At 47.5% G+C, this 23,391-nt stretch overlaps 1 protein-coding gene across 3 annotated transcripts in view; it reads left to right on the top strand.

Annotated features, from left to right (window-relative positions):
* Positions 1 to 10,478: 10,478 nt before the first annotated feature.
* KIAA1549L (KIAA1549 like) overlaps positions 10,479 to 23,391 on the top strand; it is a gene marked incomplete at its 5' end in the record, with an annotated part of 219,082 nt that continues 206,169 nt past the window's right edge. For all 3 annotated transcript variants that reach the window (XM_079789060.1, XM_079789061.1, XM_079789062.1), the window contains one exon: positions 10,479 to 10,722. In XM_079789060.1, the coding sequence (XP_079645186.1) occupies positions 10,479 to 10,722 (244 nt within the window). The remainder of the gene's footprint in view (positions 10,723 to 23,391) is intronic.

Raw genomic sequence — 23,391 nt, forward strand, 5'->3', positions numbered from 1 at the left:
GTATACACCTTAATGGTTGGACAATCATATACTTTATATAGTGTTCCCCTTGATATTTTCCAGTTACCAGCTGGCACCTTCCATAGTTATCACATATTAATGACTTTATTTCCAATTCTGCACTTCACATCCCTGTGACTATTATGTAGCTACTTCTTAATCCCTTTACCTCTTTCTCCCAGTCTCCATACCCCAGCTCCACTGGTTCTTTTTAAACTGAAGTCTGAGTACTACAGCCACGTGGTACCCATGGTCCATCTCATTGAAATATTATTTTCTTAAATTTGTTTGAGGTAAATATTTCTATTAAGTGTGCATGGAGGAAAATTAGGGGATTCACATGAATTTTTAAGATATAAAACATGAGACTTCAACAGAATGTGGTTATAGTAGGTGATTTGGGTTATAACCTCGCACTTCAAGGATCTAATTTGAGAAGCAGCATCAGTAAGAAAGTTTTGTGTGTGGGGGGGCACTCGAGCGCACACCAGGGAGAATAAATATTCTCGATATCGCAGTAAACTTTTACGTGAAGCAAAACGTAAGCACCGTGGTGTCTGGCTTCTTTTGCCCAACATTTTATTTGTAAGAATACACCCATGTTGTGTGTAGTTGTGGTTCATTTATCCTCATTGCTGTATAGTATTCCTTTGTGCATCTGCATGCCAGAGTTATTTTTTGAATAGCCAGTTTGCTGGAATAGTTTATTCAAGTTTTCTTTCAGTTTTGACAGTATTGCTATATTATAGTATGACCAGCAGGGGGAGAAAGAGTTCTCTAGTAATTTTTCTTTCAAGTTTGGTCCTAGAAGAACTTCAAAGACAATAAAGTAGAAATAGCAGCAGTGTGGACCATGTCCCACGAAAATTGATAATATAATGTGAAATTTTTCTAACCTTTGTAAGTAGATTTTGAAAACGTGAGAAAGGATTTCAAGCCTCAGTGAATCCTTAAAGGACTACTTAGATGTACTTATTGGTTTATCGTAGAATCAGCAGAAGACATCATTCACCCATCCATTCTTCCACTGCCATGTAGACTTGCCATACAGTCCAAAAAAGGTATGGACCATTTCCTGTCCATCAAAGGACACTGCTGTCTGCATGAACTGAAGGACATGTGAGTGGCAATTGATCACCAATGGTCATCTTTGAAAGAAGTGATGTGATTGGTCACTGATCATGAAGTGCATTTATTATTTATATAGTGATTTATGGACTGAAGAACCAGTGGCAAAGTTTGTTCTTCCTGCAACCACTCGTGGTAAAATAAATACACTGTGGTAACTAACTTTGGAGCCACATGATTGCAGACTGATGTCATTTTAACTAAAACCTGTGCAGATGGGAATCACATAAAGCAAGGGCCTCTTGTATTTGTTACTTTTGTTTTTAATACAATTCAACTAAGTTATGTAATTCAACTTTTAATCATTAGTGTTTAACAACTGGTCCACATAATCCCTGAAAATTTAACAATTGACTCTAATACTCTGATACAAGCCAGATTCAGCAATCACTACAGAACCCCATAAAGCATTTGGTACTTCCACATTCCTCGTTTATGTGGACAGCAGAGGGGCAGTGACTCGTTCAAATCCACAGGAAGAATGGCTTAGCCAGAACTGTCCTTCCAAGGCTGGTAGTCTCTTAAAATTCTGACAACTTGCATTCAGAGAATCTCAAGGTTTACTATAAGCCTGCAACCTCATTCTATATAATCTTGGTGTCCATAAAGAGGATATGTTAGGAAATCTAGTAACTTCTAAAATACACATTTATTTTAGCTCTTCTATTTCCTAAGGCCTCATTTCATTAATAGCTGAGAGAATTTATTAGTCAGCTTTTGTTAGGTTATATACTGCAGTCACAAATGACACCCCCCCCGCCCCCCAATCTCAGTAACTAAAACACCACCCTTATCTCTTGCTCTTGTTACATGGCGTCCCAGGTTGGTGGCAGCTCTGCTCCTGGCCAAAGGCCACGTGTGGCCCACGGTTTTCTTCATCTTTGTATCTGGGCTGAATCGATATTGGACGTGTCCTCCTAATGGGAGAGGGAAAAGATGCAGCGCTGGGCCTTGCAACGGCTCCTAAAGCTTATGAATGGGCCTGGCACTCGGTCACTACTATCACATTCCATTAGCCAAAAATAAGCCACACAGCCACGCCTACTGTCAATGGGGGGGAATCATTGGGAAGACATTGCAAATCAGACAGAGATGGGTGGAAGTGAAGAATGGAAACAAAGGGATTTGATTATATAAAATTTCATTTATTGAGATAAGATATAAGCCTGTTTTCAATGACCTAATGTCTTTTACTCCAAGTGTGGTCTATCAATCAGGATCAGCATCACTTCGTTTTTTAGAAATGCAGACTCTTGGGTGACCTCAGACTTAGAATCTTACTTTCAACAAGATCCACAAATTCGTATACACATTAAAATTTGTGAAACTTGGCTAATGGACATCTCTACCTGGGTGCCCTTACTAACTGTTGTTTTTTCCCAAAACAGCTTTTTTTCCTAGATTCCCAGATCTTTTTTTTTTTAAATTAAGGTATTACATATGTGTCCTTATTCCCCCATTCCCCCTCACCTCTCATTCATGCCCCCACCCCCCTGTTGTCTGTGTCCATTGATTAGGCTTCTATGCATGCATAGATTCCCAGATCTTGGTTCATGGCGTCCTCATTCACCCCAACCCAAGAGCTGAATGTCCTCAATTTCTCCTCCTCCTATCATGTTACTATTATGCCTCTAATGGGGCGATAGTTTCATCTGGTCTGAAGATGCACTTAATTGGACTTCCTAATAAAACAGAAGTGTTTTGGCAAACGAAAAGGGGCATTGGTTGGTTGGAGAGGTGGCATTTATTGCTAGTGAGCTAATATCCTCGATAGAATGTGTTGTTTATATTATACTTCTTATAGACCTTTCAAAAATAATAGAACTTTATAATGAAAATTTAAATATAAACATCTTTCCCTTCATGTGCTTAAGAAGAAGAATATCATCAACAATTTATTGAGCACTTTGTGCCAGGCTCAGTTTTTTTTTAACAGCTTTATTGAGATAAGTTTTACATAACATAAAATTAACTAGTTTTAAGTATACAATTCAATGAGTTTTAGTATACTTACAGAGTTATATATCCATCACCGCAGTCTAATTCTAGAACATTTCTATCACCCTAAAAACAAACCTTGTGTCCATTTACAGTCAGTCACTCCCCATTTTACCTCCCCCGGCCATGGGCAGCCACTAATGCTACTTCCTGTCTTTTTGAGTTTGCCTTTTCTGGACATTTTATATTGGTGAAATCAGATAATATTTGGCCTTTTGTGACTGGCTTCTTTCACTTAGCATAATGCTTTCAAGGTTCATCGTGTTGTAGCATGTTTCAGAACTTTGTTCCTTTTTAAAATTTTTATTTTAGTGACTTTTCTTCATTTTCTAGAACTTGGTTCCTCTTTATTGATGAATAGTGTGCTGTTGTAATACATTTTGTTTAGCCATTCACCAGTTGATGAACATTTAGGTTTCTCCTTTTTTGCTATTGTGAATAACACGGCTACAAATATTTTTAAGCAAGTATTTGGACATAAGTTTTTATTTAATATCTTTGGTAGATATCTCCTGTTTTCTGAAAGAGAAGTACTGAGAGGTTAAAATTTTCCCCAAGGTCATTAGGTGATAAAGTTAGGACTGAAACACAGGCTGTAAGTCACTGAGATTTTCAATGGCCGATCCTGGTTCCCACCCTACAGAGCCCGAGAAAAGAGCTTAACAGAGCTAAGCTGGAACTTGAAGGCAAAGAGTTGGTACCATAGTTCCAAGGCCTGGACCGAATCCCTGCTCTGTTACTACATGAGCCCCAAAAGCAACAGAAATACTAAGACAAATTAGCCCAAATTGCCTTCTTCCACTGGAGGATTTGGAGAATATTTAGCCAGTACCTGGGCAGTTGAAATGTCACCAACAAAAGACCAGTTCAGCCTAGCTGGCGTGGCTCCGTGGATGAGCTTCAACCTATGAACCAGGAGGTCACAGTTAGATTTCCGGTCAGGGCACATGCCCGAGATGCAGGCTTGATCCCCAGTGTGGGGCGTGCAAGAGGCAGCCAATCAATGATTCTCTCTAATTATTGATGTTTCTATCTCTCTCCCTCTACCTTCCTCTATGAAATCAATAAAAAAAAATTTTTTTTAAAAAAAGACCAGTTCAAATCAACAAGCAATTCATCCTTAGGCTGCTGTCGGGCCAGAGCCAGAACTGAGATCAGCCTTGCCCACCTGGGCACTCAGGGCTGGTCCTAGTGGGTGCTGGCACCTCCTTGTTGAGCTGGGCCTTGATGTGAGTTTGGGAAGCTTTTTTAGGAAAATAGGTGGGGAAACAAGGGGAAGGGAAACCAAGGTGACCTATAATATGCAACAGCCCTGCAGTGGGCCGCCTCTTCCTAGTCTCATCCCTCTTCTAGTCCATTCTATGAGGTAGCCAGAATGATGATCCCCAAACCCACATTTTTAAAAAATTTAAATCCTTTATTTAAAGTATTACATGAGTCTCCTTTTCCCCCATTGACATCTCCCCAGCCGCTCCCACCCCCTAGCACATGCCCTCCCCCCCCCCCCCAGTGTCTGTGTCCATTGGTTATGCTCATATGCACGATACACAAGTCCTTTGGTTGATCCGAAACCTGCATTTGATCACGCTGCTCACTCTGCTATAAAGCGGTCCCCACAGCTCCCTGCTGCCCCCTGGCATTGTTAATTCAACTGCGTCTCGCTGGCTCCAGGGCGGGTCCTGCCTGCAGGGCACCCACAATACCACAGGAAGCACTCCTCTCAGCGTCCCGTCCCCGCAGTGAGATGCAGGAAGGGCCTGGTGCAGGTTCCATGCAACACTGTGAAGTGTTTTCTCCAGGGCACGGAAAGCAAGGAAAACCAGGTTTAGAGTTTTATTTTAAATTTCTGCCTCTTTTTAAAAAAAAATTTTTTTTTAAGGAATCTAAGATGTCTGAAATACATACCATGGCACTTTAGGGCCACCATGCTTTACAAAGATATGGTTTAATTCCTCAACATGGCATATGTTCCTGCTTGGGTCTCCAGCTCCTCTCCAGCGCATGCCCACAGCACTGTCCACCGCATCTCTGACGGCACTTGCCCAGCGTGGCATAAATGTGTGCTTATTCATCTCCCTCACATGGCAAGTACTGAGGCAGGGGCAGGGCCTGTGCATCGTAGGAACCCCAGGACCTGGCACGGTTCCGGGCACAGAAAGAAGGACTTCACTGTAGACGTGGGCTTTGTACCAACAAGGAGTGTTAGTGACAAAGACGAGGTCTCCTCTGCTTATTGCAAAAAAGGATGAAAGAGAGGCCCAGGTATTTCCCCTCCCCTGTGGTAACGGGAGAAATTTCAGGTGAGGGCTGAAACTACTGCCCAGAAATTGGAAAAAAAACGGATTAAAAAAAAATATATATCCTATATAATAAAAGGCGAATATGCAAATCAACTGAACGGCAGAATGACGAGTCACTATGATGTGCACTGATCACCAGAGGGCAGATGCTCAATGCAGGAGCTGCCCCCTGGTGGTCAGTGCATTCCCACAGGGGGAGTGCTGCTCAGCCAGAAGCCAGGCTCACGGCTGGCGAGCACAGCGGCGGTGGCGAGAGCCTTTCCCGCCTCTGTGGCAGCGCTAAGGATGTCCGACTGCCAGGGGAGTGGGCCTAAGCTGGCAGTCAGACACCCTCAAGGGCTCCCGGACTGTGAAAGGGCACAGGCCGGGCTGAGGGAACCCCCAGAGTGCACAAATTTTGTGCACTGGGCCTCTAGTATACACACACACACACACACACACACACACACATTTTGTTGATTTTAGAGAGGAAGGGAGAGAGAGAGAGACAGAAACATCAATGATCAGAGAAAATCATTGATAGGTTGCCTCCTGCCATGGCCCCTATTGGACCAGGAATTGAACCTCAACCTTTTGGCCCATAGGTCAATGCTCAACCACTGAGCCAAACTGGCCAGGCAAAAGACACTGACACTGATTTTTAAAAGCTACCCAACAATAAATTCACACACAGGGAAAGTCTCAATGCTCTAGTTTTAAAAGACTTATATTAACAGAAGGGTTTATGGTTTAAGAGGATTGTAATCCTATATAATAAAAGACTAATATGCAAATTGCCCCTCAACCAGGAGTTTGACTGAGAGTTCAACCAGGGGGCGGGGCTGGCCGGCCAACTGTCCATGGCCAGCCCAGCCAGATTGGCCCCGATTGGGGTGGGCCGGTCAGACCCCACCTGTGCACAAATTCATGCGCCGGGCCTCTAGTTGTTATATAATCTATAAGATTGAACACTTACAATGTGTCAAGTATACTTCGAAAAGCTTGACATGTATCTACTCAATCCTTAAAGCAACCCAGGGAGGTAGGTACTCTTATCATTTCGTGTTATAGATGAGAGAGAGAATCTGTGATTTGCCCAAAGTTATACAGCTAGGGAATGGTAGAGCCTGAATTTAAATAGAGGTAGTCAAGTTTCAGACTGTGTGCAGACTCCACAATCAAGGACTGGGAGCTGTCTCATCAAGCTCCCTGCTCCAGCAGAAATGCTTCCAGAGTTGTTCCTGTTGGATGAGGGTAAGGCACAAACTCAGCCTCTGCACATCTGCCTCCAACTTAGGTCTCCCGCCTTGAAGCAGAGTCTCCCCAAGTCCCCTCTGTGCCATTCTCCCCAGACACCTCACCCTTCCTTGCAAAATGCCCCAAACGTCCATGCCTTTTTACCTTGCCATTTGCTGAGCCTAGTAAACGCCAACTTTAAATGTTACCTTCCTTCCTCACCTCTCCTCCTCCTCCCGGCAGAAATAGCCTCCCTCACCCACTTGTCCACGATGATGGGCCATCTGCACACCCTCTACTGCATACCCACCACGTGGTCCCTCTCAGTGGCTGTTGTCTGTGTATTCCTCGCCCCCCCTCACTGTGTCTGACCTCGAGGCCAGTGTCATCAGGGAGAAAAATGAAATGAAACACCAGTTTAACAACCCCAGTCACTGAAAAGTAATTTATATCTTGCCTAAGTCTGGCAAATCACGTTGAAGGGAAGATCCCATTTGCCACACAGCCGAAACCTTTTTAAGATACACATTTGCTCTTTCTCAACTCCACGGGAGTTGCTCCGAAAATCTCTCTCCACTCACTCTAACCGCTCATAAAGTACCCAGCCGTGGTCCAACCTCCACTCTCTTGTTTTGCAGCCCTTCCCCCTTCTGGATCTTTCCATGTCTTCGAGGCCAGGGACATTCTGTCTTTGCCACATGAATCCAGCCAGCCCCTCCAGCTTCCTGGCTGGGGCTCGCTCACCTTGTCCTATCAATACCCATCACCGCCGCATGTTCTAAGTGCAGCTAAGAGGTGAGGTGAAGGAAGGCTGTGACACTGAAGGGCTTATATTTTCTCTGATCACACCCACCTTTGCGTCCCCAGCTGCTACCAACCAAGCCTGGTACATGTTCCCTCCCCTCTCCCGCCCCTTTCCTTTGGGGAAAAAGCCCAAATATGTCCAAAGCCTTCCCCAAGTGGGTCCCAACATTCCTCCTCCTCTCTCCCTCCCAGTTCCCCCTAACAGAGTTCTAGGCTTCAAACAAGCAGCCACAGGGCTCCACACATGCTTTTTCCCGACTCTCTCCCACCCCTTTGCTCAGCTCTCTTCTCTCTCAGCGCTCTCTGCTTCTCAACTCCTAAGCTGCTCCAAACCTTGCCCTGTTTCAGTGCCACTTTGCCCTGACAGCCTGCCCCCCCCCCCCACCCTGTGCCCGGGATCACAGACCACTGCCAGGACCTCTCCTCCTGTCTCGTGATGTTGCCTGAATCATGGCCACGGGCTGCCTTTCTCGTGAGTGTCTCAAACGGACTTTTTGAGTCGTTTTATTGCCTCGTCTGGACTGCAAGTTTCTGAGAAACAGCAGAACTAATTCCATTGGACAGCAAGCTTAATTAATAACCCAACAAGGCATTCCTATACTTCAGTAAGTCTTACATGCATTATAAGACACATCTGACTTCTGAAACGTTAACATGTAAGAGATGCGTGTCTTCGATGAAATATGGTGTTACTTCTTTCCCACACTGCTGGGCCTTGAGCACACCGGGCATGCTCTGCTTTTGGGTTTTGCCCTTGCTGCCTCCTTTATCTGGAATGTTCTTTCTGCCCGGCTTCCTCCCTCACCTCCTTGAGGTCTTTGCTCAAATGTCACCTTCTCGGTGAGGCCTTCCTGCAACCCTATTTAACACGAAAACATTGCATCCTCGATTTTCATTCTTTTTCCTCCAAAGCATTGATCACTACTGACATATTATCTATTGTTTCATGCCGGTATTATCTGCACTCGAATATCAGCAGTAGGAGGGCAGGGATTTTGTGTATGGCTGTTGTCCTCAGTGTGTAGAACAGTGCCTGACACACAACAGGCGGCCAGTAATATTGGTGACTGAATAAAGTTTGAACTTCATCAGGTCAGGGGCTTGCAGTTTTGATCCCCTGGGCTCAGTTGGCAAGCAGTGGGCACTCAATAGTTATCGGGACTGCGAGATGTAGGAAGCGCTGATGAACTGGGTGACTTCCTTACGGCCATCTAGCCTGAGGAGGGAAGAGCCAGGGGGCCATTCGGCTGCCTCTGGGGCCTTTTGTCCCACTGGGTGGTGCCTGCTTAATTCCATTCGAGGAAGGTGACGTTTAGGAGAAGACTCTCTCCTGGTCTCCCCATCGTGCAGTGCACAATCTATACCAATAATAGCCTAGGGCAGTGGCCGGCAAACTCATTAGTCAACAGAGCCAAATATCAACAGTACAACGATTGAAATTTCTTTTGACAGCCGAAAACCGACTTCTGTGCATGGGCCACGAAGTTTCAATCGCACTGTATGTGCGCGCCCGTGGTAGTTTGTGGAAGAGCCACACTCGAGGGGCCAAAGAGCTGCATGTGGCTTGCGAGCTGCGGTTTGCCGACCACTGGCCTAGGTGGTTGTCATGCCCTCATGCGTCACACCCTAACGTTGTCACAAGATGGCCATCACAAGATGGCTGCGGGCACAGCGGAGGTGGGGCCTGGCGGAGGAGGCGGGGGGGGGGGGTGGCAGGGGAGGGTAGGTGTGGGCGATCAGGCAAGCAGGATAGGACAGTTGTGGGCAATCAGGTTGGCAGGGGAGGGCAGTTGGGGGCGATCAGGCCGGCAGGAGAACGGTTAGGGGGTGATCAGGCTAGCAGGCAGAAGCGGTTAGGGGCAATCAGGCAGGCAGGTGGGCAAGCAATTAGGAGCCCGAGGTCCCGGATTGTGAGAGGGATGTCCAACCAGCAGTTGGACATCCCCGGAGAGGTCCCAGATTGGAGAGGGTGCAGGCCGGGCTAAGTGACACCTGCCCTTGCCATCCCCCCTCCCCCCCCCCCCCACCCCACTCCCCGCACGAATTTCATGCACCGGGCCTCTAGTATTTATATAATGTGTTTAACCCAGCATGTTATTGCAACTAGGACACAACTGCTGCAGTTGCTCAGAGGTAAACCGGGCATGCAGGTGCTCACTGGCTCCTCTAGGAGCGGGGAACCAACAGCACAAAGCGCGCCCTCCCGCCAGCTAAGGGCTTTCAGAAATGCAGGCTGAAGCGCTTTCGGCCTCTTCAGCACTTGGACGAGGACCATTTACCTCCCTTTTCAGGACCGGAAGTCCTCTCCTGCCCACCTCTTCTCCTCTAGATGGGGGGCTGGCAGGGAAAAGAGGGGGAGGGAAGCCCACTCCCCGCCCCCTTTCCGGCCCCAAGGTCCCCTTCCCCGCCCGCGGCCAGCGGGGCGCGCGAGAGCGGGGGGACGCGCCGTGGTTTCGCGCGGGGATGCGCGCGCGCGCCGGCCTCGCCTGCCTCGCCGGGTCCGGTGGCGACGTGCTTTCTTTGTCAATGAAGCGCCGCTCGGAGCTGCAGTAGCGCTGTCCGCCCGGGAGCCAGAGCCGGACCCGAGCCCGCACGAGCCAGAGGGCGAGGAGAGCGGGCCGGAGAGGCCGGAGCGGGCGGTGGGCAGGCGGGCCCCCTAGTGCGCCCGCGGCCGCCAGCCCCCGCTCTTCGAAGCCTCGCCCCCTCAGCCAGTAGGAGCTGCCGGGGAAGGGGCCCCCCGGGCGGCGCCCGTCCCACCCTCCCTGCCCGGCGCGCGGCGACCGCACCGTGGGAACCCCGGCGCGCTCCCCCCGCGGCTCCATGCGGCCCCGACCCCGGCGCGGGTGAAGCCGCCTCCCGGAGCCCGCCCCGGCGCGGCAGGACGAGCGAGCAAGTGGCGCCGCCCGGCGCTCCCGCCCCCCGGCGCCCGGGCCATGGCCGGAGATGCCCGGTGAGCACCGGGGCACCGAAGGCTGGGCTCCCGGGCGCGGTGCGGAGCGAGGCGGCGGCGGCCTGGATGTGTGAAGCGTCCCCATGGCTCGGCAGGAGGCGAAGCCCCAGGGCCCGAGGGAAGCTGGGCCGGCGGCGAGGGAGCGCAGGGGCCGGCCCGGGGCGCGCGGGCTCGGCGCGGTCGGCGCGGGAGTCGCGTGCTGCCCGGGCGTGAGAGGCTCCGGGCGCGCGCGGGGTCCCCGGACCGCCGCGCCCCTGGAAGCGCCGCCGCTGCTGCTGGGACTCCTGCTGCTGGCGGCCCTGCCCGGGCACTGCCTGGCGCTCCCGGGTAAGCACTCGGCGCCCGCCTGGCGCTCGGGGAGGTTTCGGTGAGGCCCGGGCCGTCCTAAGGGGCTGGCACCTGGCGCGGCGGCCGTGGAGGGAGAGGTCCTGGCGGCACCGGCGCTGGGGTTCTCTCCGCCCTTGGCTGCCGCCACAGCCGGCGGACCGACAGCGACGCGTCTCCCGGGAAAGCGCCGCTGGGCGGGGAAGTGGGAAGAGGTGCTCTCGGATCTCCGTTCTGGACAAGTTGCAGGTCCTTCCCTGTGGTCCCACCGGCACGCTTCGGCTAGATAAAGGCATGGTGTGGTTAGCACATCTTAGAAGGGACGTGTGTTTGTCGGACATATGTCAGCGTGGGGACGTCCACTATATTTTGGGCTCCCTGTTGGGTGTCCACTTTGTTTTAACTGCGTGAAATGGCCAGAGTTTAAGGCAGTTACCATGTGGGCTTCCCAGATAGTTTCCCCCGTGTTGACAGGAGACGCCTTTTTCTTCTGGGGCTGGAGGTACCTAAGATAACTGCTTGCCTGCTACAGAGGGATCCAGGCCCTGATCAAGTATACATAATCAGCTGTGTACCGAGGCCAGGTAACCATCCCGCTTGGCTCTCAGACTCCCAAGAATCCTCAGGGAATAGATATCTGTCATTCCTTGGAAGATTTTGAGAAACCTGTTGTAACTATTCGGGGAGGATTTAAAATGTACACGGCGCAGTCAGCAATTGTCTTTGAAATAAGAATGATTACTATGGCACTTGGAAAGGGCAGGCTTTTGTGGTGAAGTTGTTGGCTCTTGGTACAGTCTGTTTGTCAAGGAATATAATGTTCACTTCAGCTAATATGATTGTATAGTTTGTGATTTTTAGCAAGGACTAATGAGGACTATTTACTCCCCCTTACCCCCCCCCCCCCGTGTACCCCTTCCCCCAAATTAGATTAGATTATGAAAGCCAAAATTATCATCTAAAAGGAACTCACACTTTTAGATAAGAGTGTTTCAGGTTAAAAATATTTCTTATCCTCAACAGCTTAATTCAAAGCCCGTTTTGCTTTGCTTCATGAAAAGAGATGTCCCTGACGTGAGGTGTCTGTGTGTGCAAGTGACTGACTGCCCAGAAATTTTCTGTTATGGTTAAAGTGGCACAGAGTTTGGTCATCGTTGGCTGTGTGCCTGAGACCCGAGAGAAGCCCCTGGAGCATTTTAACCCTCAATTTATATGCTTCGAGCAGTTTTCAATGAGTGAATTTGGTATCATGGGTAAAAGGTGAGTCCTGAGTCAAACACATGTAAATAACTTGGTGTTCATTGGCTCAGAATTGCCCTTAAATTATTTAAAACGAATCAGATCCTTGAGAGTTTTGTAATCTATCAAGTTATGAGGCGCTAACTTTTGGCTGTTGTTTGTTTGCGTGCAGATACTGTCCGCCCACCTGTAATATGTGACATTGGGATGTGTGCGTTGTTCCTCTTCGGCCTGATGTCAGGGGATGCCCTCTTGTTGGTTTTGCATTTCTGATCTCCCTTCCGGCCTCTGTACATTGACCTTCCGAACCCCTGTGACGCGACTGGGCTCTTCTCTCAGGCTGCCAGACTCGGGGGACTTCCCATCTGGAGCTTTTGGTTTTTGCTGGGGTGTCCTTTTTCCTTTTTCTCTCAGTATGGGGATCACCAGGAAAGATGATGAAAGTGATAGTAAAAATCACTAAAGTTGATGTTGTTCCCCAAAGTCCTGTGTTCCCCCCCTCTCACTGGAGTGACTTCCGCTCCACCACAAGTTCTTCTGCTTGAATGTTGCTGAGACGTCGGGCTTCCTTCTCTTTCCCTTTCTTTGAAGGAAAGGCTGCTTCCTCTGTCCTTTTGGGGTGCTCTTTGTGCTGTCACCCTGATGAGCAATTCCCGGTGGCCCAGCTCACCTGAGTGTGGATCCAGAGTCGACCGCTGGGCTCTACGGGTTTCCAGCGTGTTCGCCACCGATTCAGTTTCATGATTTGTTTCTCTCTCGGTGGAAGAGTTCAACACTGGTGCCCTCCCCCCCCCCCCACCTCGCCTCCGTCCGCTTTAGTTTGTTCTCTGTTTCCACTGGAGGCAGGGTGGGTGAGTCCTGGACCTAATGCAGGGTGTCCCAGGGGGCTCTTGTGAAGAAGCAGGGTCGGGAGGGAGGCAGGAGAAGAATGGATGACACTTCTCCGGGACCTTGGGCTTTCAGCCAACGACCGGTTCTGAAACACGAGTATTCCTGAGGGGTAGCTGCGGGTCGGTGCTGCCACTCTCGACAGAATACGGTCGATGCTGAGTAGCATGAGAAGCTGAACCCGTGATGTTAAGATCCTGCTGCAAGTGCTGGCTTGCTACAGGCTTGTCCCTTGCATCCCTGCTGTTCCTTGTTGTCTAAGCTTTTAAAGCTAAGCCAGACATTTACCTCTGTTGAAAAATGGGGAAAAACAGATTGCTTCTGGAAAATGCCGTAGCCGTTGTTCAGAACTTCCGTGTCCTGGGGCCCTGCGGCCTATCCCCAGCCCACCTCCATCCGCTCCACCGCAAGTTCTTCTGCTTGAATGTTGCTGAGGCGTCGGGCTTCCTTCTCTTCCCTTTTCTTTTTTTTAATTTTGAAATATATTTTATTGATTTTTTACAGAGAGGAAGGGAGAGGGATAGAGAGTTAGAAACATCGATGAGAGAGAAACATCCATCAGCTGCCTCCTGCACACCTCCTACTGGGGATGTGCCCGCAACCAAGGTACGTGCCCTTGACCGGAATGGAACCTGGGACCCTTCAGTCCGCAGGCCGACACTCTATCCACTGAGCCAAACCGGTTTCGGCTTCTCGTCCCTTTTCTTTGAAGGAAAGGCTGCTGCCTTGAGGATCCTCCCTCAGTGCTCGCCTGACTTCCAGCTCCACAGAGCCCTTGCTCCCAGGCGGTCACTTCTGTTTTGGACGTGGGAGGTTGGTGTGGGAAAGAAGGTTCTTTATGGCAGCAAGCGCTGACACCCTCGGTTTTCCTCTGCCCTCTGGGGCTCCAGACCCAAGAGTAAAGTTCAAATTTGACTTCCTCATCTTCTTCTTCTTTTTCTTTTAAAAATATATATTTTATTGATTTTTTACCAAGAGGAAGGGAGAGGGATAGAGAGTTAGAAACATCGATGAGAGAGAAACATTGATCAGCTGCCTCTTGCACACCCCCAACTGGGGATGTGCCCTCAACCAAGGTACATGCCCTTGACCGGAATCGAACCTGGGACCCTTCGGTCCGCAGGCCGACGCTCTATCCACTGAGCCAAACCGGTGAGGGCATTTCCTCATCTTCTTAACTGCTGGTCACCCATTCGGTTCATGTCAGTAAACATTGACCGCCTGCCCATCGGTGCAGGTACAGCGCTCATTCCTTGACGTGAAGGCCCTCGGTTTCCTGGTATGCGAAATGGGGACAATGAGAGCTCCAGTCTGATTGGGTTGTGGTGAGGATTAAGTGAATGGCTACATCTAAAGTGTGTAAAGCAGCGCTTGGTACATGATAAATGCTCAGTGCGTGCTAGTGTTCTTCTCAAGTGGCAGAAACCGACCAAACAGATACTGTGCCCCGGTGCTGTGCTGGGGCCGGGGATACAGAGGTGAGGAGGGGTATGGTAGTTTGTAGAAGCCCCTCATGAAGAGGGCGGTGAGTGCCCCTGAACTCTGATACGTGTGGTCAGATCTAATAAAACGAGGGGCAGTGGATTCGGGAAGCGTGGGGGCTTTGAAGGGTGAGGAGGTGTTGGCAGGTGATGGTAGCATTTCAGGCAGAGGAAAAGGAAAGAACACAGGTTGTGGCCAGAACGCAGGTTGCTAAAGGGAGGACCGCTCTGGACCCTTTTACTGTCTTGGGGCTTTCCCGAGCTCTCCTGTCAGGCACTTCCCCGTCGTGGTCCTCCCCTGAAGGGTCCTCTGCTTCTCCCACCACCTGGTGAGTTCTTGATGTAAGTTCTTGTTTCCACCTTGCCTGCTACAATGGCCAGCACAGAGTAGGCACTTTCTGCGTTTTCAGCTTTCTTCCATTCCTATTTCCTCTGTTTGGCTGATTCTGTTAGACCTCATTTAAGTAATCCACAGTAAGTTGTGAAGGACTGCTTCATTTGCATTTTGAAAGAAAGATGTGCTGATACCAGGGAATCTCTAATTTAGCACAATATATGGGGGAGATAGTTTTGACTTCGGATGTCTTTCTTGCCCCTCTCTAGCCTTGCACACATCATCAGTGGGGATTCTGTTTGAAACAGGTGCACAGCACATCTGTTCATTCATTCATTCATTCACTCATTCATTCAGTATATCTGGAGTGCCTCGGCTTTCTGAGGTTGCAATAATGATTGGAAACCAGCTCCCATTCTCGTGGGACTTAGGAACTAGCCCAGTGCTTTCCGGACGTCACTGTGCATGTAAATCACTTGAAGATCCTGTTAACGTGTAGATGCTGATTCAGGCCCGAGGTTCTGCATTTCTGGCAAGCACAGGGTGATGATGCCAGGGTTCATTGACCCCACTTTGAATAGCAAGTGATAATAAACAAATAAATGTAGGCTGGATGGTGGTAAGAAGGATGTCTTACTATAATGAGTTCAAGAGAGAAAGGAAGAAGAGAACTCAAGAGACGGGAAAACAAACAAACCCCACCTTACTTAAAGTCTTTTATCTACAAAGGAAAGCAGAGTAATAGGGGAGGTGGGTCAAGAGAGGGGTATGATGGGATATAATTAAATTATGTTTATACTTTCTCACTTTTTAACATTAATGATGTACATAACGAGTGTTTATCTGGCTGGTGTGGCTCAGTGGTTGAGCGTCAACCCATGAACCAGGAGGTCATGTTTGATTCCCCGTCAGAGCACATGCAGGGGGTGGATCGCAGGCTCGATCCCGAGTGGGGGGCGTGTGGGAGGCAGCAGATCAATGATTCTCTCTCATCGTTGATGTTTCTATCCCTCTCTTCCTCTCTCTGAAATCAATTATATATACATATATATATATATATATATATATGTGTGTGTGTGTGTGTGTGTGTGTGTGTGTGTGTATATGTGTGTGTGTATATATATATATATATATATTAAAAAGAGTATTTAATTTGTTGTTTTTTCCCCCAGATGTAGACAACTCAGTAAAATATCCTTGCACTTGTTACTCTCAATATTAATTATTAGTGCTTTGAAAAATTTGCAAGATGTCCCAAACCTTTGCGTCTCTTTCCTTCCCCACCCCACACACCAAGTAAAGATTTGGGGAACAGAACACTATATTTTTAACATTGACATCAAACAGAAGTCAAAATATCCCCTCCCTGCCCCACATCCTTCCTTAAAACTGAGTATCACTGTAGAAATTTTGAGAAACTGAAATTCGAATGACAGAATTTTTCAGCTTCCTTATCTCAAGTCTTAAATTACTAGAATATGATCTGAGAATATTCACCCTCCCGTTTTTCATTTTCATTAAATGTCAAGTCCTTATTGTGGTTTTCCTTCCTTCTTTTTCTTTTCTTTTTTTTAAAACAAACAACAACTCTACTCTTCTCTGGACAAAAATGAATAGTTGGAATGACCCGAAAACATTTTCGTTGCTTGACAGCGTATTACAGGGGACTTCTAAACACACAGAGGGACACGTTATTCTAGGTCATGGGATGACTGCCTTTGGATGGTGACTTTGGGGACTCCCAGGCCCAAAGGAGCAGTTAGCAATCTGAGTGCTGTAAATGTCAGGTATTGTAGCTGGTGGGAAGGTGGCAAAGGAGTCATATTACCCGGCAGTATTTATCAGTCACCTGGCATACGCCAGGCCAACCTTTTCATTAGATACTGGAGATCTGTGGAGCACAGGCTGGGCTCAGCTCCTTCCCTCAAGCTGCCTATAGCCCAGGACGGGAAACCCTTACTCGCTGGGGAGCGGCAGGTGGGTAACGCACCTCTGTGAATTGGGTTGAGTGGGGGAATGTGGCAAGACCGAAGGTGCCTGTCTTGGCTAAAGAGGTGGTCTCCACTCAGCTGCAGCCTGCAAGAGAATGGGGCTCAGGGTGCCAACATGCTTACTTCTTAAGAAAGGCGGGATCTTTATTTGAAATATTGTCACATGTCCCCAACTAATTCAGATTTTTTAAAAAAAATATATTTTATTGATTTTTTACAGAGAGGAAGGGAGAGGGATAGAGAGTTAGAAACATCGATGAGAGAGAAACATCAATCAGCTGCCTCCTGCACACCCCCTACTGGGGATGTGCCCGCAACCAAGGTACATGCCCCTGACCGGAATCGAACCCGGGACCCTTCAGTCCGTAGGCTGCCGCTCTATCCACTGAGCCAAACCGGTTCTGGCTAATTCAGATTTTTGAAATGTAATGTTCTATAAAGAGAACACACCCATGAGCCACCAGTTTTTTTTTCTTTTTGAAGGTAAAGGTTTATTAAGGTATAAATTACATACTGTAAAAGTCACCCTTTTTTGGGTATGCTGCGTGATGAGTTTTGACAGAATTATACAGTCATGGATCCACCACTACAATCCAGATATAGAACATTTCTGTCACTTCCCGTCCCTTTCTCTAGCTCGGTTTCTTAACCTCGGCACTGTTGACCTGGGGGCTGGATAATTCTTTGTGTTGGGGACTGTTGTGTGCGTTGTAGGATGGTTAGCAGCATTCCCGGTCTCTGCCCAGGAGATGGGAGTAACTTTGCCCCTCCCGTTGTAACAACCCAAATGCCTCTAGATCAGTGATGGCGAACCTAGGACACGCGTGTCAGCACTGACACGCGTAGCCATTTCTGATGACACGCGGCCGCATGCCGAGGATGAAACATTTGCTGCTCCTGAGGATGAAACATTTGCGACTAGAGTCTTGGAGTTAGTTTTTTCCTCAAAGTGACACACTACCCGAGTTATGCTCAGTTTTTTGGCGAAGTTTGACACACCAAGCTCAAAAGGTTGCCCATCACTGCTCTAGATATTGCTAAGTGTCACCTCGGGGCGGGGGTAAAATTGCCCTGGGTTGAGTTCTACTGCTCTAGCTTTATAGTAACTCTTGAAATCAGGTAGTGTGAATCCTCCTTTTTTCTTTATTTTCAAAATCTTTTTGGATATTCTAGGTCTTATGCTTTTCCATGTAGTTCTTAGTGTCTCCCTGTCAATCTTTCTCAAAAAAAAAAAAAAAGCTTGCTGGAATTTTGATTGGAATTTTATTGAATCTAGCTCAATTGGGGAAGATTGATATCTTAACAATATTGATTTTTTTTTTTGATCCACGAACATACCATTCTCTATTTTATTTAGGTATCCTTTCTTTTCTTTCACCAGTGTTGTGTAGTTTTCAGCATATGTGAAGCTATGAGAGATTTTAGGGAAGTCTGAAGCATGAGCCAAGACAGACCATTTGTATGGAAAAGCCACTGGAAGAGGCTTGGGTGGGCCTGCGAAGTGGGTGGTCAGGGTTTCAGGGACTCATCAGGGCGGGGCGCACAGTGTTAGACAGGTTGAAGGTGCCTGCCTGCCTGCGGGGTCTGTTGGGGAAGGGCTCCAAAGAGGGACAGTGGCCTCTCCCAGCACTTCTGTCTGGGAGAAAGCTGCCTCTCCAGCTCTTGTCCCAAAGCCAGACAACTCAGTTTCTCCCCGTAGGTCCCTGGCATCTCCCAAGCTGCTGCCCAGCACTCGAGCTCAGAGGGAGCAAGTCCAAGTCAATCCATGCGTGGGCCCTTTAAGAGGGACTGCGGTGACTCCAGCAGCCTTCTCCCCCAGCCAGTGTACACGCCCTGCTGGTTTTTACAGCCAGAAGTTATGGGGACATCCCTTCCCTTCCTAGCACCGGAACTTGGGGTTGGGGGTGTCTGGTGTGGGGCTCTGGGAGTTCTCGCTCCTCAGGGGTGACCTCTGCAGCAGCCGAGATATCCCTCCCGATTTTTAACCACCACATGTAGGTGAGGCACCTGCCCATGCCTCTGTCCTTCCTGCCAGTCTCCATGTGGCTTCTTCTGTATATCCTTAGTTATAGGACTTCTGTTCAGCTAGATTTCATGTGGTGCTGCATGATGGTGCTTCTGTAGTTTAGTTGTAATTTTGATGTGGTTTTGGGAGGATGTGAATACCAAATTTACCTACTGCCATCTTGACCAGACTCGTTTTGTTTTTGTAGAGGTCCTTTTGTCAGGTTGAGGAAATTCTCTTCCATATCTAGTTTGCTGTGAATTTTTATCATGAATGGGTTTGAATTTTGTCAAATGTTGTCTCTCTTGAAATAATCACGAGGTTTGTTTGTGTTTTTCTTTTTGTTGTTGTTGTTGTTGTTTTTTTTTGTCTTTAAAATGCCGTTGATTTTAGAGTGTTGAACCAACCTTGCATTCCTGGGATACATGTCTGTGTAGTCATGATACATGTTTCAGCTGGGTCTGATTTTCTAATCTGTTTGTTAGGAATTTTTAACATCTTATGTTCATGAAAGATATTGGTCTGTAGCTTTGCTTGTTCTGAAATTTTTTCTAATAATGCGAATGCTGGTCTAAAAAATAGTGGGGAAGTTCTCTTTTCTCTTTTATGAAAGTGTTTGTGTAAAATTAGTATCATTTCTCCCTTTAGGCGTATGGTTTTATAGGTGAGAATGAAGATCGCTCAAGGATTTCTTAGTAAAATAAAAAGTATCAGGCACTTTAGTACATTTCATCATTCTCAGGGTTGCCAGTGGATACTTCCTAGACATTTTGACAAAAGGTTGGTTTCAGGTCTAGGAGAAAAGCTTGGGTGAGGGGAAATTGTCTTGGATATATTCAGAAAACAGGTCTTCCCTGGCTGATTGTTGTTTTATCAAGTCACTTCGCTCTTCAGGGTCTTAGTTTTCTCATCCATGCGTCAGAGCCTCAAGATCTTCCCTTTCCTCATTTCCTTGGCTGTGTGTTTATGAGTTCTAAGCAGATGTTTTGGTAGGTTAGACCAACTGCATTTCATACCTCTTCCTACATTAATGGCAAGCCCAATCAAGTACTCTCATTCTGAAAAGGGAACAGTTTTCCCATATTTTGCTGACATGGTTCCAACTTGAAGCCCATGTAAATATTGGCTTATCTTTAATCTTTATTGGCTTTTTAAAAATTATAAAAGTAATATGTACTTTATTAAAATCAAATTAGAGGCCCAGCGCACGAAATCGTGTGTGGGTAGGGTCCCTAGGCCCAGCCTGCGATCAGGGCCATCTTCTGCCCACTCGCCAGTCCCCAGTTCCGCCCCGCCACCACCTCTCGGTTTGCCCTGGTTCGCCCTGGTTCCCCCATTTGCCATGCTGTGATCGGAGCCTTCGGGCGGCGGGGAGGGGACCGAGAGGTGGTCAATGCACCTCATAGCGACTGGCTGAGTGGTAGTTCCGGTCGTTACACTTATGGTGGCTGGCCTTTTATTTTATGGGATACTACACAGCATATGCAGTAAAATGGCAAAGGCCCCGTTGGCTCCATTGCTTTTCCCTAGAGTTGTGCTGTCAAGCAAGTATGATGGGTCCTACCAGAACTTTTTTCATACAAATATTTATACACACATCATTTGTTGTTGTTGTTAATCCTTGCCCGAGGATATTTTTTTCCATTGATTTTTAGAGAGTGGAAAGGGCCGGGGGGGGGGGGGGGGGGTGTGGGTGAGGGGAGAGAGAGAGAGAGAGAGAGAGAGAGAGAGAGAGAGAGGGAGGGGTATATCATTGTGAGAGAGACATGTCAATTGGTTGCCTCCCAAACATGCCCCTACCAGGGCCTGGGTTGAACTTGCAACCAAGGTACATATGTGCCCTTGACTGGGAATCAAACCCAAGACCCTTTTGTGTGTAGACCAATGCTCTACCACTGAGCAACACCAGCAAGGGCTATACATATGTTCATTTAGTCTTTTTTTTTTTTTTTTTAAAGAATTAAAGGGTACAATGTTTAGTACCCTGCTTTTTTCACTCAACACTGTGTCATGGCCCTCTTTCCATGCTAAGTACATTTTGTCATAAGAGGATCTGAACTTCTCTCTGAAACATAAAAAAGCCTTTCTTATATAAGAAGACTGTTTTAAAACCACAGATCAAATTCAAACCTACAGAGTTAAAGTATCTCCTTAAGGCCATTTCTCCTCTTTTTTCTACAGCTGGGCTTCTTTCCCTGAGAAATACTCCTTCAGATGTTTAAGAAAAATCATGGACCCTGTTAAACATCAGCCAGGATGGGGATAAACAATGTGTTTAAACTAATGTAGATGTAAATAAGGTCAAGTGGCTGCCTCAAGCATTTAGCCCAAGGTCACTGCAGCACCTGCCATGTGTCTACTCAGGCGAGACTGCCTAATGCGTCCTAACCACGAGAAGGGATTTATATATGTTAAAATATTTTCTTAGATTTAAATCTCCTGATGTCAGAAACACAAAGTGGCTTTGGTATTTATGCAGTACCAGGAAATAGGAAGGTCTCAAATATTTCTAACTTTTACTCTTTTGATGTGAAATATGGAAGTAAGTGTCAGAATGAAACCAGGACTCCCAGACCTACCCCTCTGCCTCCAACCTGGCTAATGAATGCTGCTTCTTGGCCACTTGACTTCCTAGTTGCCAAAGGTCAAAGAGCGAACCAAGGGAAGCTGAAGAAAGCTCTGAAGTTGGAGAAGAAAATGCATTGAAATTAATAGCACAGCTTATAAATCCTTGCTGGAAAGAGCTGAGCAAAAATATCTCTAAACCTACAGATGTCATTATCAGATAATGAGTCTTTGTTTTGAACAGAATAGGACGATCTGGATTCTGAGCATTATTTTGAATATAATTAAACTGGCTAGAAGTATGTTTAAAAAATCAGCAGTGTAGAGCTGTCTTTGGCATTCTCCCGTTATCATCTTAACTAGAGGCCTGTTGAACAAAGATTTGTGCAATAGGCCTTCCTTCCCCTGGCTGCCAGCACCGGTTTTCCTCCAGCACCTGGGACCCAGGCCTTCGCTCTGGCCACAGAGGAGAAGCCAAGCCTTGAGGCAGGCCTTCACTCCGGCTGCAGAGGAGAAGCCAAGCCTCTTCAGTCTTCAGTCGTCTTCAGTCTTCGCTCCGCACCTGTGTATGCAAATTAACCTGCCATCTTTGTTGGGTTAATTTGCATACTCATTCCTGATAGGCTGGTGGGCATCACAGAGGTATGGTCAATTTACATATTTCTCTTTTATTAGTGTAGATAACATTGGAGGTGAACACACAAATCAACCTGGTGAATCCTACAGAAGCAAAACTTTTTTTTTTTTTTTTAAGGGGGATGGAGAATTTCTTGTCTCTAGTCCAACAGTAAAGATAACATTTTAAATAAGTGTTTTTCAATTCTTATGGCTAATGTAATATGATTACTTTCCCCTACAGGGATGCTAATCCCCAGAGTTTGCTATAGCACTTCACAGTTGTTGAAGTTCTCTCTTTTCTTATTTGAATCTCAGTTCACTCCTAAGAGAGGGTTGAGGAAGTAACTTGCTAATGGTCACACAGTGGTCCAGGGATTTTCACATTAGTCTGTGACTCAGGAGACATATGACCGAGCTACTCAAGTAAAAAAACTAGCTCACGTATGGGGCCTAAGGCCACAGGGGGATCACATGTGACATATTCAGTGTAGGAATGTCCAATTGGGCCATGTGGACACTAATTAATTGAGAGAAATCATAGCTAACATTTTTGAGCAGTTGCTACTTGTGCCAGCTCATTTGATTTTCGTGACAACCCTAGGAGGTTCTGTTATGACCCCATGTTTCCGATGAGGGAACTGAGGCACAGAGTAATTTAACAGTCACTGATCCAGTGTCACGTTTACGTGTCAGAGGTGGGGTTTGACCCCAGCAATTTGATTCCACAGCCCATAGCCTGCTTCAGCAGTAAGAGGCTGGGGTTACTGGCGTTGTGTCTCACAGATCGGGTGGCCTCTTGCCTCTCTCTTTTCCTGCAGGCTGGGTCCAGCCTTCTGTCTCTTTCTGCAGACTGGCTTTCTTGCTTACCTATAACTTCTGGGTTCCCCCATAACTAGACCTTACATGGGGCTTTTGCTTGCTGTGGTGCTCACTGCAGCCAGAGGTGGCAAGCCTTTTCTTTTTGCTTTTTGAAATCCTCACCAGAGGATATTTTTTCCATTGCTTTTCAGAGAGAATGGGAAGGAGGGCGGGATGGGGAGAGACAGAGACAGAGAGAGAGAGACAGAGAAAGAGAAAGAGGGAGAGAGAGAGAGAGAGAGAGAGAGAGAGAGAGAGAGAGATTGATTTTGATATGAGAGAGATTGACTGGTTGCCTCCTGCACCAGCCCTGACCATGAGTGGGTGGTGAACCTGCAGCCCAGATATGTCCTCTCTACCTGGAATTGAACTCTTGACCCTTTGGTGCTGAGTGACACTGGTCAAGGCTGGCAAGACTTTTCAGAACCATCCAGTTCTGTATTGGTCCCAGTTCTGTATTTCCCAGGAGGGAAGATTAGGCTGCCATAGTCTGGCCAGTGGAGTGAGGAGTCTTTCCCTCATCTGATCAGCAGAGGCCAGAGGAAAAGGGTCACATGGCACAAAAATGATTTCCCTTCAGCCATGGCCTTTAGTAGAGGGCAGTTTTATTTTATTTTTGAAATTCTCACCCGAGGATATTTTTCCCCCATTGATTTTTAGAGAGAGTGGAAGCGGGGAGGAGGAGGAGGAGGA

Source organism: Cnephaeus nilssonii (genome assembly GCF_951640355.1).
Source record: "Cnephaeus nilssonii genome assembly, chromosome: 13".
Taxonomy (NCBI): domain Eukaryota; kingdom Metazoa; phylum Chordata; class Mammalia; order Chiroptera; family Vespertilionidae; genus Cnephaeus; species Cnephaeus nilssonii.